This window comes from Gracilinanus agilis, chromosome 1 (assembly GCF_016433145.1).
Source record: "Gracilinanus agilis isolate LMUSP501 chromosome 1, AgileGrace, whole genome shotgun sequence".
NCBI lineage: Eukaryota > Metazoa > Chordata > Mammalia > Didelphimorphia > Didelphidae > Gracilinanus > Gracilinanus agilis.
In genome coordinates, this window is record NC_058130.1 from 17738364 (window position 1) to 17752976 (window position 14613).

The 14613-nt window shown below is 52.0% G+C and overlaps 1 protein-coding gene across 1 annotated transcript in view; it reads left to right on the forward strand.

Annotated features, from left to right (window-relative positions):
- The window catches only part of BBS9 (Bardet-Biedl syndrome 9), a 309955-nt gene that overhangs the window by 28175 nt on the left and 267167 nt on the right, over positions 1-14613 (forward strand). Inside the window, exons 4-5 of the mRNA XM_044675618.1 lie at positions 5638-5812; positions 14450-14534. Coding sequence (XP_044531553.1) covers positions 5638-5812; positions 14450-14534 — 260 coding nt within the window. The remainder of the gene's footprint in view (positions 1-5637; positions 5813-14449; positions 14535-14613) is intronic.

Sequence of the window (14613 nt, forward strand, 5' to 3'; positions counted from 1 at the left end):
TCTATCACGGATGCTCGGCGCCCTATCACGGATGCTCGGCGCTCTATCACGGATGTTCGGCGCCCTATCATGGATGCTCAGCACCTCAGGGTTGGGCTGTCTTTTGGGCTGACGCCGCGCTCTGTACCAGGTGGGACAATCAGCCTTTGGTTAACGTTATGGAATCATATTCCTGCAGCTTCTCAGATGTCATTCCTCCTTCAGTGTTCTGGACGTGGCACAGCTTGACAACATTTTGGCATTCACAAAGCCACACAGGCTCAGAGTTTGAGATACGGAAGAGCCTTCCGGCTCGTTCAGCCCGGAAGAGGAATCCTCCAGCCTCCGCTCCATCCTGGCCCAGGAGGAGGCCTGTCCGTCTCTCGGAGCAGCCCACAACACCCCGGCACAGTTTACATTGTGAGGAAGTTTAACCCAACCTGAAGCCTAGCTGCAGCCCGTGCCCTCAGGGGTGGGAGAGAACAAGTTTAATCGCCCTTTTATGGGGCAGCCTTTCACTTCATTGAAGGCAGTTCTTGTCCCCTCCATCTTTTCCTCTGTAGCCTAAACCTATCAGGGCCTAAACTTGAACCCACCAAGACACGTCTTATTAAAGCTTGTTATGGGGGTCTTGTTTTCAAGGTTATGGATGCCTTTAATGGATCTTAGGATTTGCTGTTACTCAGCTCCAAGACTATTTTAGAGGGTTTTTATTTTCATTTATAGGTCACTGCATTTGTAAGACTCCATCGCAAGTTTTTCCAGGAGAGGCCCAACCAGGCCTTCGTTAGAAACAATACTCCTTTGTTTTTATGATTTAAAAAAAATTAAAGCTGTAATACTTTTGCTGTTTCCTTTAAGGGAATCCAAGGAAGTTCAACTGGCATTAAATGACATTCAAGGAGGCCATGCAAACTGGCAGCTCAGGGAATTCAAAGTTAAAAGTTGCCCTTAATTCACTTGAACTTTCCTTTTAACAACCATATGGGCTTAGGGTGGGGAGGGTCTTTCTGTCTGTCTGTCTCCACCCCCACCCCCCACCCCCAGTTCTTGGCCTGAGTTAGATTTGTCACAACCTGAATTTTACGTTAGTTTCTTTGGCTACCCAGAGATCCCAGTTTCTTGCCATTTATCTCGACAGACTGGATTTTAGGTCCCTTAAAGGAGGTCGCTACCATATGAGATAAAGATGTATTTCTTGGAGCCTGAATATGTAGCCCAGGGGTCTGTTCTGCCACTATCTGGGTGTGGAATTCTCATGACTGCACGTGAGGAGCAGCTGCCCCAAAGGAGGAGGCCGGGTGGCTTCCTTCAGACTTTTGGGCCCTCAATTATATGCTGCCTTTTGTCCTAACTGGGCTCATGTTCAGGTTCTCGTAACACCCCAGCACTTGAGAATTTCTGCATTGGAGAGGAGAGGAGAGGAGAGGAGAGAGAGGCTCCCGGCGAGGACAGGAGGCAGAAAAGGAGAGGCTCCCGGCGAGGACGCTCCCTCCCCCGTAGACTTTGTCTTTCCCACGTCTAGACCATCTGCTCAGAAAGACCAAGAGAATCCATGTGTCTGTTTCTGGTGGACGTAAACTAGCTCATGGCTTATCGCCGTGGGGCTTCTTTAGAGAGGGCGGCCACTCGGCGGGTCGGGGCCTTGAGCGCAGCCTCACGTGTCCAGGCCTCGGACGCTTCCCAGCTGGGGATCCTGGCCGAGGCACGTCACCCTTTTGCCTCCGTTTCCTCCTCTGTCCACGGGCTGGAGGAGGAGACGGCCAGCCCCTCCGGCGTCTCTGCCAAGATGAAGAACATTCCCGGGACTGGCATGCCAGACGTGGTTGGACTGATCCGGGCCTGACGTCTGCTGGAGAAGCAGCTTCGTCCTGCCGAGCACCTCTTGCTTCCCCCCTCTTGCTTCCCCGTAAAACGAGGGGAAGGAACGATGAGCCTGGCACCAGCGTTGGCAACAAGGAGCTTCCCTGCCTCCAGCTTGCTCTCCTGTTCCGGGAGCCGGGCTTCTGTGCCGGACGGGCCTCCTCGGGCCTCCTTGGGCCTAACGCTCGCCTCCTCCTGACTCACCTGCCGGAGTCCCTCGTCTCACGTGGCCCCTTTGACCGGAAGCCCTCTTTGATGCCCCGAGACGTTTGCGTTTGCTCACCTCTAGGATCCCCCAAGAACGGAGGCCCTCTGCGTGCCCCCCGGGCCTCGGGCGGTGCCTCGTCACCAAAGGGTGAGTCTGTGGGCCGCTGGCCGGGGCGCTGCAGTACCTCCTCCCCTGCCCAGAGCAGGGCTTCATGCGTGTGGGGAACGCTCTCATGGCGCTCCTCTCGGGGCTCCTGGGCAGCGCTCCTGGCATAGCACCCTCTGGGCATCGCCCTCTGGGCAGCACCCTCTGGGCAGTGCTCCTGGCATAGCGTCCTCTGGGCAGCGCTCCTGGCATAGCGTCCTCTGGGCAGCACCCTCTGGGCAGCACCCTCTGGGCAGCGCCCTCTGGGCAGCGCTCCTGGCATAGCACCCTCTGGGCAGCGCCCTCTGGGCAGCACCCTCTGGGCAGCGCTCCTGGCATAGCGCCCTCTGGGCATCGCCCTCTAGGCAGCACCCTCTGGGCAGCGCTCCTGGCATAGCACCCTCTGGGCAGCGCCCTCTGGGCAGCACCCTCTGGGCAGCGCTCCTGGCATAGCGCCCTCTGGGCATCGCCCTCTAGGCAGCACCCTCTGGGCAGCGCTCCTGGCATAGCACCCTCTGGGCAGCGCCCTCTAGGCAGCACCCTCTGGGCAGCGCCCTCTAGGCAGCGCCCTCTAGGCAGCGCCCTCTGGGCAGCGCCCTCTGGGCAGCGCTCCTGGCATAGCACCCTCTGGGCAGCGCCCTCTGGGCATCACATTCTTGTGCTCTCAGACACGGCCCACGTAGCGCGCTTCCAAGGGAGGAGCACAGCACGCAGAACGGGAGAGCATGGCACGTTTTCTACGAGAAAAAGGCAAGTTAGGCCCGAGAAGACGGAGCAGAGCCCTTCGGAGGCCCAGCAAAGTCCTCTCCTCCCGTCTTTCTGCTGGTCTCTCCCCATTGGGGTCCAAGTTCCTTGGGGGGAGGCTGTGACTCCAGCTCTTAGCCCAGCGGCCTGACCACAGTAGGCGCCTACTAAATGCTGTTTCATCAGACAGGTTCATCTGAACTTTCCTGCCTCAGAGGAGCTTTCCTCTGATTTTCAGAACGGAGGATCACCACCCCCTTTCTCGTGCTCCTGCCTTTCGTCCCAGCATCGATAGGAGTATCGGACCCGAGGCAGAGGAGTGGTCAAGGCTAGGCAGTGGGGTTAAGTGGCTCACCCAGGGGGTCGCCCAGCTAGAAAGTGTCTGAGGCCAGATTGGAACCCAGGACCCGCCGACTCCGGGCTGGCACTCTACCCACCGTGCTACCTAGCAGCCCCGTGTTTGCTGTGTCTTGTAGCCCAACGTACTCCGTCGCGTTCAGTTCCCAGATCAAGGGGCATTCTGGGTCCTTGTTAGCACAGGAAGTATTGCGGTCAGTAATCTGAGCGTCCGGTGGGAAGGGCAGCTTCCTTTCGCCGGGGGCTCCCAAATGGTCTTACTTTCCCTTATTCTCTTTCCTGGCCATCCCAGAGGGAGCTTAAAGCAGGGTCTCCGACAAGAGTGTCTCCAGCGGCCCTTGCAGGGAGGTGGTCCTCGCTGAGCCTCGGGAGGCCCGGGGGACCCGCCGCCTGTTTCTTCTCTGATTTAGGAAGTGTTTTGAAGACCTTTCGGCTCTTCGCTTTCCGGGGCAGCAGAACCATCTCCAAAGCCTTTCAGGACGGATCATCCTGTTGGCCGAGAGGACATTTTCTGTTTCTTCTTTTTTGAATCCCCAAAGGGTAGCGACGAATGAACAAGAGGCTGGTCATGCCGTGCCGTGAATTTAGGTTCTTTTGGGGAAAAGTCCCCTTTGTGAATCTGAATGAGCATGAGAACAGAGTCCCTGCAGCCACCCTGTCTGGGTTTTGCTTCTCTCTGAGAAGTCTGGGTATGGCGGTGGGCAGACTTCTGGGCATGGTGTTAGGCCTGGTTTAAAATTCTGCCTCTGCCCCTCCCCGGCTGGGCCCCTCTCTGGGGTTCAGGCAGGTGTCTCGGAGATCCTCGGGTGCAGGCTGGGTTTTACTTTTGCCCTTTTGTCCCCAGGGCCCAGCACAGGGTCTGGTCCCTCCTCGTTGGTTAATAGATGTTTGTTGAGTATTGGATTGCCTCCCTTGAGAGGGGGAGTTCCCTGTGCTGTCACAACCTCTGATGTGCGTCTGGGAATTATCAGGAGTGTAGACGGCAAATGAGGCCACATCTGTTCAGTTTTCCTTGGCCTCAGTTTCTGTGTCCTGGAAGAAGAGACAGGGACGCACGCTCCTGTTTGTTTCTTGGTGTCAGTGAACATGCCCAGCGTCCTGGCCGTCCCAGACCTCCCTGCCTGCCCCGCAGACACCTTTTGCCTTATTCCTGCCATGTCCAGGATTACTAGGATTACTCTTTGCGGGGGTCACAAAGCTCGGTGCCTCACATAGTAGGTGCTCAGCACTGTTCACTGACTTTTATTTGGTCTGTTTCGAGTAATGACTGAGCTGTTTCGGTTACCAGATGGAAACCCGACAAGTATGAGGAGAAATTCTATGACAGGCTTGAGAGAATTTGCTTTGTTTATTTATGGAGTTAAGAGGAAAAAGGTATCTTAGATGAAGAGCTTCCCTTTGACTGTAAGAGTGGCCTTTAACCAAGGGATTTTGGCTAAGACTAAAATACAATAAATGTCACTTTTTATAGATACAAACCGCTCTCCTCTGACTAATATAAAAGTTGAAAAATATTTTTGTTCTTTGAACATTTTGATTCCCTTGTCAATGTGTAATTCCCAGAACTTAAACTTGTTAAGTTTTCCTTTTGCCCTTGAAAGGTAAAAATTCTCTTATGAATTGGCACCTTCATTTCCTCAGTTGCCCGAATTTGAAAATCTTCAGCGCCCTGGTCTCTTTCCTCTCCCTCATTCCCTCCTGTCTGTTCTTCCCTTTCTTTCTAGTCCTGTAGTCACTGACCTGAGAGAAGGGCTCATCACCTCCTGCCTGGACTAGTGCCCGTGTCTTATAACCAAGATTCCCGCTCCCAAGCTTCCCTCTGACCCCCGTCTTCTGCACAGTTGCCGAGATAAGGCTTGGATCACACCTTTGACTATACCTGCTCAGCAACCTGCTGTGGCTCCCTAGGGCGGCACTGAAGGCCCTCCACAGCCTTGTTCCAGTTTGCCTCTGTACCCATATTTCCCATTTCCCTCTTTGTGCATTCTGTCCTAACCAAACTGGACTTCCTGCTCCTCTACAGGTGACATGCCATCTGCTACCTCTGTGCATTCATGTATTCCTCTGCTGCAATTGGTCCAAGTTCTTCTCCTGTAAGGCTTCTGGGCAGACCCGCCCCATTCCCCCAGCAGATCCTATCGCTCTCCTGTCAGCAGGGTGTAGAGATTTTGCCCCTGGTTCCTGTCAGATGGATCACGTCCCCTCCCTCGGTCCCGGGCCTGTCATTCTCACCTTTGTTTCCTCCCTCCTAGCACTGGGCACATAGTAGGTGCTTAAGTGATGTATGGCATTGGGTGACTTTACAATTATTTATTTTTTTTGTTTCTTTCCTATTCCCTCAGGTCGAGACTTGATTTGTATCCAGTCCATGGATGGGATGCTTATGCTGTTTGAGCAGGAAAGTTATGCTTTTGGGCGGTTTCTCCCTGGCTTCCTTCTGCCTGGCCCTCTTACTTACAGCTCCCGGACAGATTCCTTCATCACCGTCTCGTCCTGCCGCCATGTCGAGAGCTACAAGTAAGTGTCCTTCTGAACCCTCTGGAAGCATTTTCAGGTTAATTAGGAGCTGCAATGGGGGATTGTGAGACACGTCCCATTATTTTGGGGACTCGGAGCTCTGCCTGCTTTTATATGAAGGGTAGAAAGAATTGGAGGAGTTGGCTCTGGAATAGACGCTGCTGTTCGAGTGGACTTAAACCAGGCTTCCTGTTGTCGGTAAAGGGTTCCAGTGCCCCAAGGGGGCCGGGCTTCTTTATCCTAAAGGAATTTCTCATCACTTAGTGAATTTTGTTTTTTTCTAGCTAGAACTATTCTAGGCTTCAGCAAATAAGAGTTAGTAGTTCTCAGTGAGGAAGAAAAAGGAAGGAAAGACAGAAAAATTCACGGGAGGCAAATAGCCATGTCGCCATTACTGTGCAAATTCCTAAAAGTTTGAGATCATTTAGGGGCAAAAAGTGGTGTGGAAATCTCTTTCCTCTCCAGCTCACTGTCTAAACCCCCTGACCTCGGGGAGGCTCCTGGATGACAATGATGCCCTGACTGGTAATCAGGACAAACACACTCACTTTGAGAGCTCGGTGGAAATAGCCGGCCACCTGGCCTGTGCCTGCTGGAGAGCCGAGCGGGGCTGGCCAGCCCTGCTTTTCCCCTCTCACACAGTGCTGGAATTTCTCCGTGCCAAGTGACTGTCTTGGCAAGGCAGCACCCCCTCCAACCCCCCCCCCCCCAGTAACAATAGAAAAACCTGAAGACTCCATTACTTCTGCTTTGAAATATGTGTTGGAATTAATTGGTCGTAATTCCAGAAGTGATTGTATCAAGAAATAATGTGTTAGTTTCCTTAACGTGTGGGTTTAATCTCGCGAAGCCCCCACTCTTCTCGGGGCCTCGCCTCGCCAGCATTCCATTCCACTCAATTCATCTCCTTCTAGGATAAAAAAAGGCACATTTTCTCCATTGGGTGGACTTGGTAAGAATGCTCGGGAGATGGATTATTAGGAAATGATAAAAAACCCGAGGGCTTCGGGGCTGGAGCCAGTTTATAATTTCATGTGTTTTTGTGTGCGGCCCTTAATGTTTAAAACATTAAGCTTACTTCATGATAACCATTGACGCAGTTTCTTAGTGAGGGAAAAAGCAAGGAAAATGCATTGTTTGTTCCTCCAGGCTCCCTCTGGTTTGCTGATCACTTAGAGCACAGGGCAGGCCAGTTTATCAGAATTAAAAAAAAAATCCAAATCCTCATCTTCTCTCTTAGACTCCATACTAAGTATGGATTCTAAGGCAGAAGAGGGACAAAGGTCAGCCAAGTGGAGTTCAGTGACTTGTCCAGGATCACGCAAAGCGGAAGTGTCAGAGGCCGAATTTGAACCGAGTTCCTCCCAACTCAGATCCCAACCCCAGATGCTCTGTCCACTGTCCTACCTAGCTGTCCCCAGATGGTCAGAATGAACAATTTCCCGATCTTAATTTAAAAAAGACTTTATATTCCATTGCTACTATTAGATTATTGTCTCAGATACAACATTTCTTGGGAATCATGAGGTCGCTTGGGGAGTTGGGCCTATTGGGGGCGATGTCTGACAGTCATGGACTTTTTTGGGGTGAGAAAGAAACTTGGTGATCGCCCCATTTTACAGGTGACGAGAATGAGTTTCAAGAGCATGTGATGCTGAGGCTTTGAAGGTTTGGGAAAGCTCCTGGTCAGTTATTGGCCATAGTGCACAGTAATACCAGGAAAAAGCCACTCATGGCCGTCACTACCTACCCTTGAGGCGATTTCCTAGGAATTTATTTTCATAATTATAGATTTTTATAGTTGTATAGTAAGTATTAATGTAACAATAATTTCTCTAATCACATAAATATAGAGGAGACGTTGATGTGACTCGAGGGAAGGGGGGCTCTCGGTGCCCCCGTCCTAACCTGGGAGCTGAGACTCACCCACTCAGCCAGCTGCTTTACTGCCCGTTTCTCTGCAATGTGTTGCTGCCGTCTTCCTGCCCTCAATACCTTGAAGTCACTTTTCTGGCCCTTCTGTCTTTGCTGCTTGTCTCTGACAAGTCCTGCCTTGGAAATGGCTCTGCATCCCTCCTTTCCCTTCCATTCCTACCACGGCCATCCTGGTTTATGCTCCCATCCCCTCCTGGCGTTCTGCAGTTGCCTTCCTAACTGGCATCCCTGCTTCTCACCTTTGTTCCTTCACATGTCTCCTTCCCTGCCATCACGTCCATCCCCTGGACAATGCCACTTTTATCCTGTTCATTGCCCACTCAAAGATTCCACTTGGTTCCCATTTCCTTTGAGAAAACAGCTGGATTTGAACTCAGGTCTTCCTGACTCTAGGCCCAACACTTTATTCCCTGAACCCTTGGCTGCCTCCAAAAAGCAACTACTGTATTCCTCAGCCTGGTTTCCCTTTACTTCATCTCACATCCCTGTCCACTCCAGTCAGCATTCGTTAAGGACCGTGGAAAGAGAGACAGGCATAAAAATGGGCCTTGCCCTCAGGGGGCTTACGTGTACCTGGGGACATGCCATGTGCACCCAGCTAGGAAAGTAAGCATCAGGTGATTGGAAGAAAACAAGAGGCCGCCCTGTGGGAGGGACCAAGAAGAGCTCTGTATAGGGAGCTTGGTGGAGGTTCTGATGGGCCGTGGGACAGAAGGGGGAGGGGAATGGCGAGCTCAGGGCTGGACCCCGTGTGAAGGAGAGGGAGAGGACATCAGGCTAGGAAGGCAGGTGGGAGCAGCCCTGTGGGCTGGGGCGGTGGAAAAGCCGAGCCTTCTAGAAGCATTTGAGAGGGAGCTGAGGCACTCCAGCCGTGTCGCTCGGAGAGTAGAGAGGCTGGATTTAGGGAGGGCAATTAGGAGTCCTGGTGAGGGGCGCCCGGGGGCTCAATGATGGCAGGAGCCTTGGCAATGGAGATCCAGGGATAGAATGACCAAGAGCTGCCCTCACCAGAAAGAGGAAGAGAGCAGCCTGGAGGGGAGGCAGTGAGCTGGGTTTTTATGTTCTTTGGGCTGCTCTCGGGGCATTTGGGGGGAGATGCCCAATAAGGCGGTATGGGACCGGAATTCAGAACTGAGATTAGGAAAGGCTGTATGTGTGTATGTATTGGGAGGTCTATCTGTCTGTCTTTATCAGTATATATCCAAATATATGTGCATATATAAACACACGTATATGTGTGCATATCTCTATCTATATGCCTATCTGTCCGTCCGTCCGTCCGTCCATCCATCCATCCATTTATCTGTCTCTCTACTTAGAGATGGTAATGTAATTCTTGGGAACGAATGAAGTCACCAAGAGAGTAAGTAGTATGTAGAGAGAAGAGGGCTCAGGACAGAGTTTTGGGGGGACACCCAGGCTTAGTGGGGGTCTTCTGAGACAGATCCAGGAGAGAACAGTGTCCCAGAAGCCCAGCGTGGACAGTGTGGAGCTGGGGCCGGCTGACTGGTCCGAGAGGCCTAGGAGGATGAAGCCTGGGCCGAGGCTCTTATCTTGAACAGTGAAGGCATGCTTGGGCACCTGGGCACGCCAGTCAAGTGGACGGCTTGGCCGGCGGACTGCGAGGGACTGAGAAGTGAAATGGAGGCGGTGAGGACAGACGACTTTTTATAAGCATTTGACAAATTCAGAACAATAGCTTGAAGGAGAGGACAGGGTCAAGGGACGGGCTGTTAAGGGCAAGGGGGGACCAGGGCCTGTTGGCAGGCAGCCGGGAAGAAGCAGGTGAGTAAGGAGGAGTGGAAGATGGCGGGGGGCAGCGTGACCGTGGGCAGCCTCTCACAGGTGGGACGCTGGTGGGGGAGCCGGGCCCTTCTTGGGCTAGAGCAGGGGAGGAGAGGATGATGTTGAGGGCCACATGACGGCCTCTGCTTTCCCAGTAGAGTAACAGGTGAGATTCCCTGCTGAGGATGAGGTGGTCTAGGAACGTCCAGGAAGCACCCAAGAATGGCCTTGGAATGGCGATGGCGCAGAACTCTTTATTAAAGGAGCCCACACCGTGCAGTAGCAGGAGAGCTGGAGAGGGTTGGGGTTTGCGTGGCAGGAAACCAAAGACCCACTAATAGCCGCCTCTATTTCTGACTTCCTTCAGGAGTGAAGATTCAGTCCCACGAGCGAATGTCCTCGCTGCCCCATGAGCGGCCCTGTTTGGCTCTGCCTCCCTCTCTTTGCTTGTGCTGTTCCTTCCTTCCTGAAATTGTTTTTCTCATCTTTTTTGCCTATTCTGGGCCTACCCATCCTCCAGTCTCCAGCTCTCCCTGTTTCCTTCCTGGTCTTTTATGACTTCTCCATCCAAAATTTCCTTTTTTCCTGAACTTCTGGCACTGTGTGCACAACCTTCACCCCTGAACTCCAGAGGGCTTCATTTTATAAGGGATTGCTTGGTGAGCACGTGGCCTGCCTTACTAAGTGGACCTTAAGCTCCCTGTGGCCAGAGGCCACCTTTTAAACTTCTCTGGTACCTTTTCCTGCATCTGACAGCACCGAGAACATAAGGAGTCCTTTAGTTGGTATTTGCTACTTTGGATTGCTAAACCTATTTATTAATTTAGTTTGTTTTATCTTTATTTTTAATAGCAAATTTCCACATACGTTTTCCAAAGTTATATGTTTCGTGTCGTCTCCCTCCCCTCTTCCTTTTCCATTCCTGGAGTTGATAAGCGGTTCAATCTAGGTTGTATATGTATTATCATGCAAAGTGTATTTCCATGTTATTCACTTTTGTAAATGAATAATCTCATAAAAGCAACCCCCCCCCAATATATACCCAAATAACCAAGTGATAAATCATGTTTTCGTTTGCATTTCTACCCACAGTTATTTCTCTAGAGGTGTCATAGCGTTCTTTTTCCAAAGTCCCTCAGAATTGTCTGGGGTCATTGTATTGCTGTTTGTAGCAAAATCTATCCCATTGGAGCATCCCACAATGTTTCAGTTCCTGTGTGCCATGTTCTCCTGGTTCTGCTTCTTTCACTGTGCATCAGTTCATGGAGGTCTTTCTGGCGCTTTCTGAAATCATCCTGTTCATCGTTCTCTATAGCACAGTAGCGTTTCATCAGCCTCATAGACCATTCCCCAGTGGAGGGACATCCCTTTAGTTTCCAATTCTTAGCCACCAAAAAAGCAATTGCTAAACCTATTTAACAAGATGATGCTGTGGTTGTTTGGAGTCAGCTCTGGTCTTTGTAGAACAGCGGCTTGACTTAATGTAAGCAGGAGGTCTTTTTCCGTGGGGTCTCCTGCTCTGTTCCTCTGCAGGGAGCACCCATGTGGAAGAGGGCACAGATCCATCGAAGTCCTGGGATCCGAGGTTCAGAGCAGAGAGGGAGCTCCCTTCCTAGTCAAGCCCTCTTATTTTCAAAGGCACAAAGCTAAGACCTAGAGAGCGTCACTGAGTAAGGAGCAAAGCTGGGCTTTGAGTCCAAGTCCCCCGACTCTAAATGAGGACACTTTATTGCTCCACATTTGCTCCCCTACTGAAGTAATGCTGCCTGGATATAGTGGAGAATTTGTGCCCATTGGAAATTGAGACTAGATGAGTGGAAGCCTCCATCTTTGTAGTCAGCAATGGGCAGGTGAACCAAAAAAGAAATTTTTGTTACTGGAATCTCAGTGAAAGACTTTTCTTAAGTCTCTTACCTAAGAATAATAATAATAATTTTTAAAATTATTATTTGTTGAACTGATCATGCGAATTCCTTACAGACACCTGTTTATCTCATGACCCTGTTAGTTTTTGGAATCGAGATCCAAAGTCATCTCTGTGTCTTTGTATACTGGACTGACAAGCAACATTCATGGGAAAAGAAATGATTTGGGCTTTCTTTACTTCTAATCAATCCCGACAGTGGGGAGCTCTAAATTATAGGGTAACTTTTGGCATTCGTGGCTGAGTTGTCAGAAGGTGCTACCATTCATCCTTGCCCCGACTGCATTTGTGGGTGGTGGGACTCTTCCCCCCAAACCTGCGCAGGGCTCTTTCATAGACGATCCCGCACGGGGCCTCATTCTTCTTTCAGACTTTCCATAAGGAACTTAGACTCTTCAGCTCTTGTCCCCGAAGACTTTTGAGTGTTAAGGGGTGGGGGGAGAGATTGAGTTATTTTCCTTATATCAGAATTCCCAAGCTCTCTTGGAATTGTTTTTAAATATAAAATTAGAAATAGATTTTTATATGTTATTAGTCACAGTTAGAAAGAGGTCAGACAGCAAGGATTGCAAAAGAGATGCTCTTGTCAATTTGTCATCATCTAAATTTACTGTTTGTTATAGTTAAGCTATAAAATCCTGTTCTGATTTATCTTCCAGGAAGAGAAATTGATCTGGGGTTGGAAAGCAGGACTGTATTTTGGCGATGGCTCCAACTAGAGTTTGGATTTTGATGAGGCCACTTCAGGGGCTTAACTCAATTGAAATAATGACTCTTTGTATTTACAGAGAGTTTCTGAAAGCCCAAGGAATTTTTAATTTTCAAAAAAAATCTCATTAGTCCTAGCGTCACTCTTTAGATTAGCTTTAGAGTGAAATTTAGAGAATTTCTGATTTGGAAGGGTCCTCAGAGGCTGTTTGGTCCAGTGTGTTCCTCTTCTCTTCATCATATGCCCATTGTTCAAAAAGCGGTTATCTAAGTTTGTCTGATGAGCTCCCCACCTTCTCGAGGACCCACTGTTCGAGTGGTCATCCCTTCTTGAGGCAACTCGAAGTTTAGAGAGGATCGCCATACACGAAGCCTAGATCTGTCTCTTTTCAGTTCCTCCTTAGTATTCCTTGTTGTACCCTCTGGGGCCAGACGGAACAAGTATGGCTTCTAAGACATGGCAGCCCTCAGATATTTGAAGGCAGCTCTCAGGTCCTGCTAAGTCTCCTCTTGAGGGTGAATATCCAGTTTCTTCAATTCATTCTCCTGTGGTGCGGCATTGAGGACCTTCCCCCTTGTCCCTGCCCTCCTCCATGTGCTCTTCAGCTTGTATAAAGCACCTCCTAAAGGCATGCCCAGAGCTGATATACTATTTGAGAGAGTCCACCTAGGCCAGAGGCACCCAGATGATCGTGAGCTTTTTTGGCTGCCATAGAATGCATTAAAAAAGTGCCTTCTTTTAGGGCTGGGGGAAATGGAACATTGATAGGACTGCTTGAGGCCACAGGAGCTGGTTGGGTTCGGTTCTGTGTTCCAGTTCTGCAGCCCGTACCATTTCTCTTAAGAGAGAGGAAGAAAGTGTTTCCTAAATGCCAGGCCTCTTGTTGCCAAGTGCCGGGCTACCAGGATAACCAGCAGGCTTAGGGAGAAGACGCTCCCCCAAGGGGCGCTGGAGACGCCGAGGCAGGGAAGGCAAGGGTGGTGGCCAGCGTGGCTGCGGCGTGGGCAGGGAGAGAAGGCGGCTGGGAACGTGGCCGGGCCTTAGGCATTTGGCCCGTGTGAGGTCACAGACGGAGGGTGGGCTTGCACGCAAGAACTGGTTTTCACGAGGGGCCTTTCCTGGAAGATGGAAGGAAGCATTAGGCCGTGGCACTGGAAAGAAGGGCGACGGGCTGCTGGTGTGGGGAGCCCCCTGGGCTGGTCCAGGTGCTTCTGGGCACACTGCGGGATCTTCCCTCCTGAGCTTTCGAGGCTGCCTCTGGGGAACCCGGCTGGCGGCTGCTTTTGGCGCGGAGCCGTAGACACGATCTGCGCTCCTGCCACAGGCGCCTCGTGACTAAGTCAGCCTCGGAAAGGAGGGCCCCGGCGTCCCGGGGGTTTCGAGGAGCCGCTGTGGGCTTTGGCCTGCCCAGATGGGGCGGCAGTCCGGACCGGTGTCACCCCGGCTTCTCTTTGCTGCTTAGGCTTTAAAGCGTGGGGATCGCGGCGCGTCTGCGATCGGCTCTGACTCGATTTTTCTCTTGGTCTCACGTTTGGGGGCAGCGTTCCTGCTCTTTGTTTTGGGGGCACACGGGGGGCTCTACATCACCCCAGCAGGCAGCGACGTGAATTGTGCTGAGATGTGCAGATCCGATGAATGCTTTTCATTTACAGGATTAGTCCCTTCCCGCCCCCTAAACGAAAGGCTTCCAAGAATTGTGGGAGCCAAACATACTTGGTGCGGGAGGACGTTTGGATCATCGGATCCTCGGTCTAGCGCTGGGCAGGCTCGAGGGATCCTCAGGGCCGGCCCCGAGTCTCTGAGATGTTCAGTGACTCGTTCAGGGTCTCACAGACCCACTTGTGAGAGAGCAGCGTCTTATCCCCTTCCTCTCCCGGGGGCTCCTCCGGCGGTCAGGCTGCTCCAGGCTCTCCCCTCTCCGGAGACGTCGCTAGCCGCCCTCCGCGGAGCTTCCCCATCAGTGTGGGAGCTCCTTCGGGTTCTGCGTCTCCCCGGCCCGCCGCGGATGGACGCGGCTCTGCTGCAGCTGAACGTGCTCCCATCCGCCATGATGAGACGCCCCAACGGGGGCCGGTTTGCTGTGGAACCCCATGCTGGGTGCAGGCAGGCCTGGGTCGAACTCTGGAGCCTGCCGGGAGAGCCGCCGGGGAGGCTTTCAGGCCCTTAATGAGGGCTTTGGCTTTGGGTTTATTCTCCAGCTGGTGCCGGTCCCTTTCGGACTTTCCTTCCAGAAGGGCCCGTCTGTGGGTCTGCGCTCAGCCGCCTTCTGTCTGTCTCTCCTCAGGTACCAAGTCCTCGCCTTCGCCACAGACGCAGATAAGAGGCAAGATTCAGAGCAGCAAAAGCTCGGCTCTGGGAAGAGGCTGGTGGTGAGTGAGGGGGGGCAGGGAGGGCAGGGGAGCAGCCCGGCCTTGGGGGGTGACAGTGGGGGAGGGGGAGGGGAGCAGC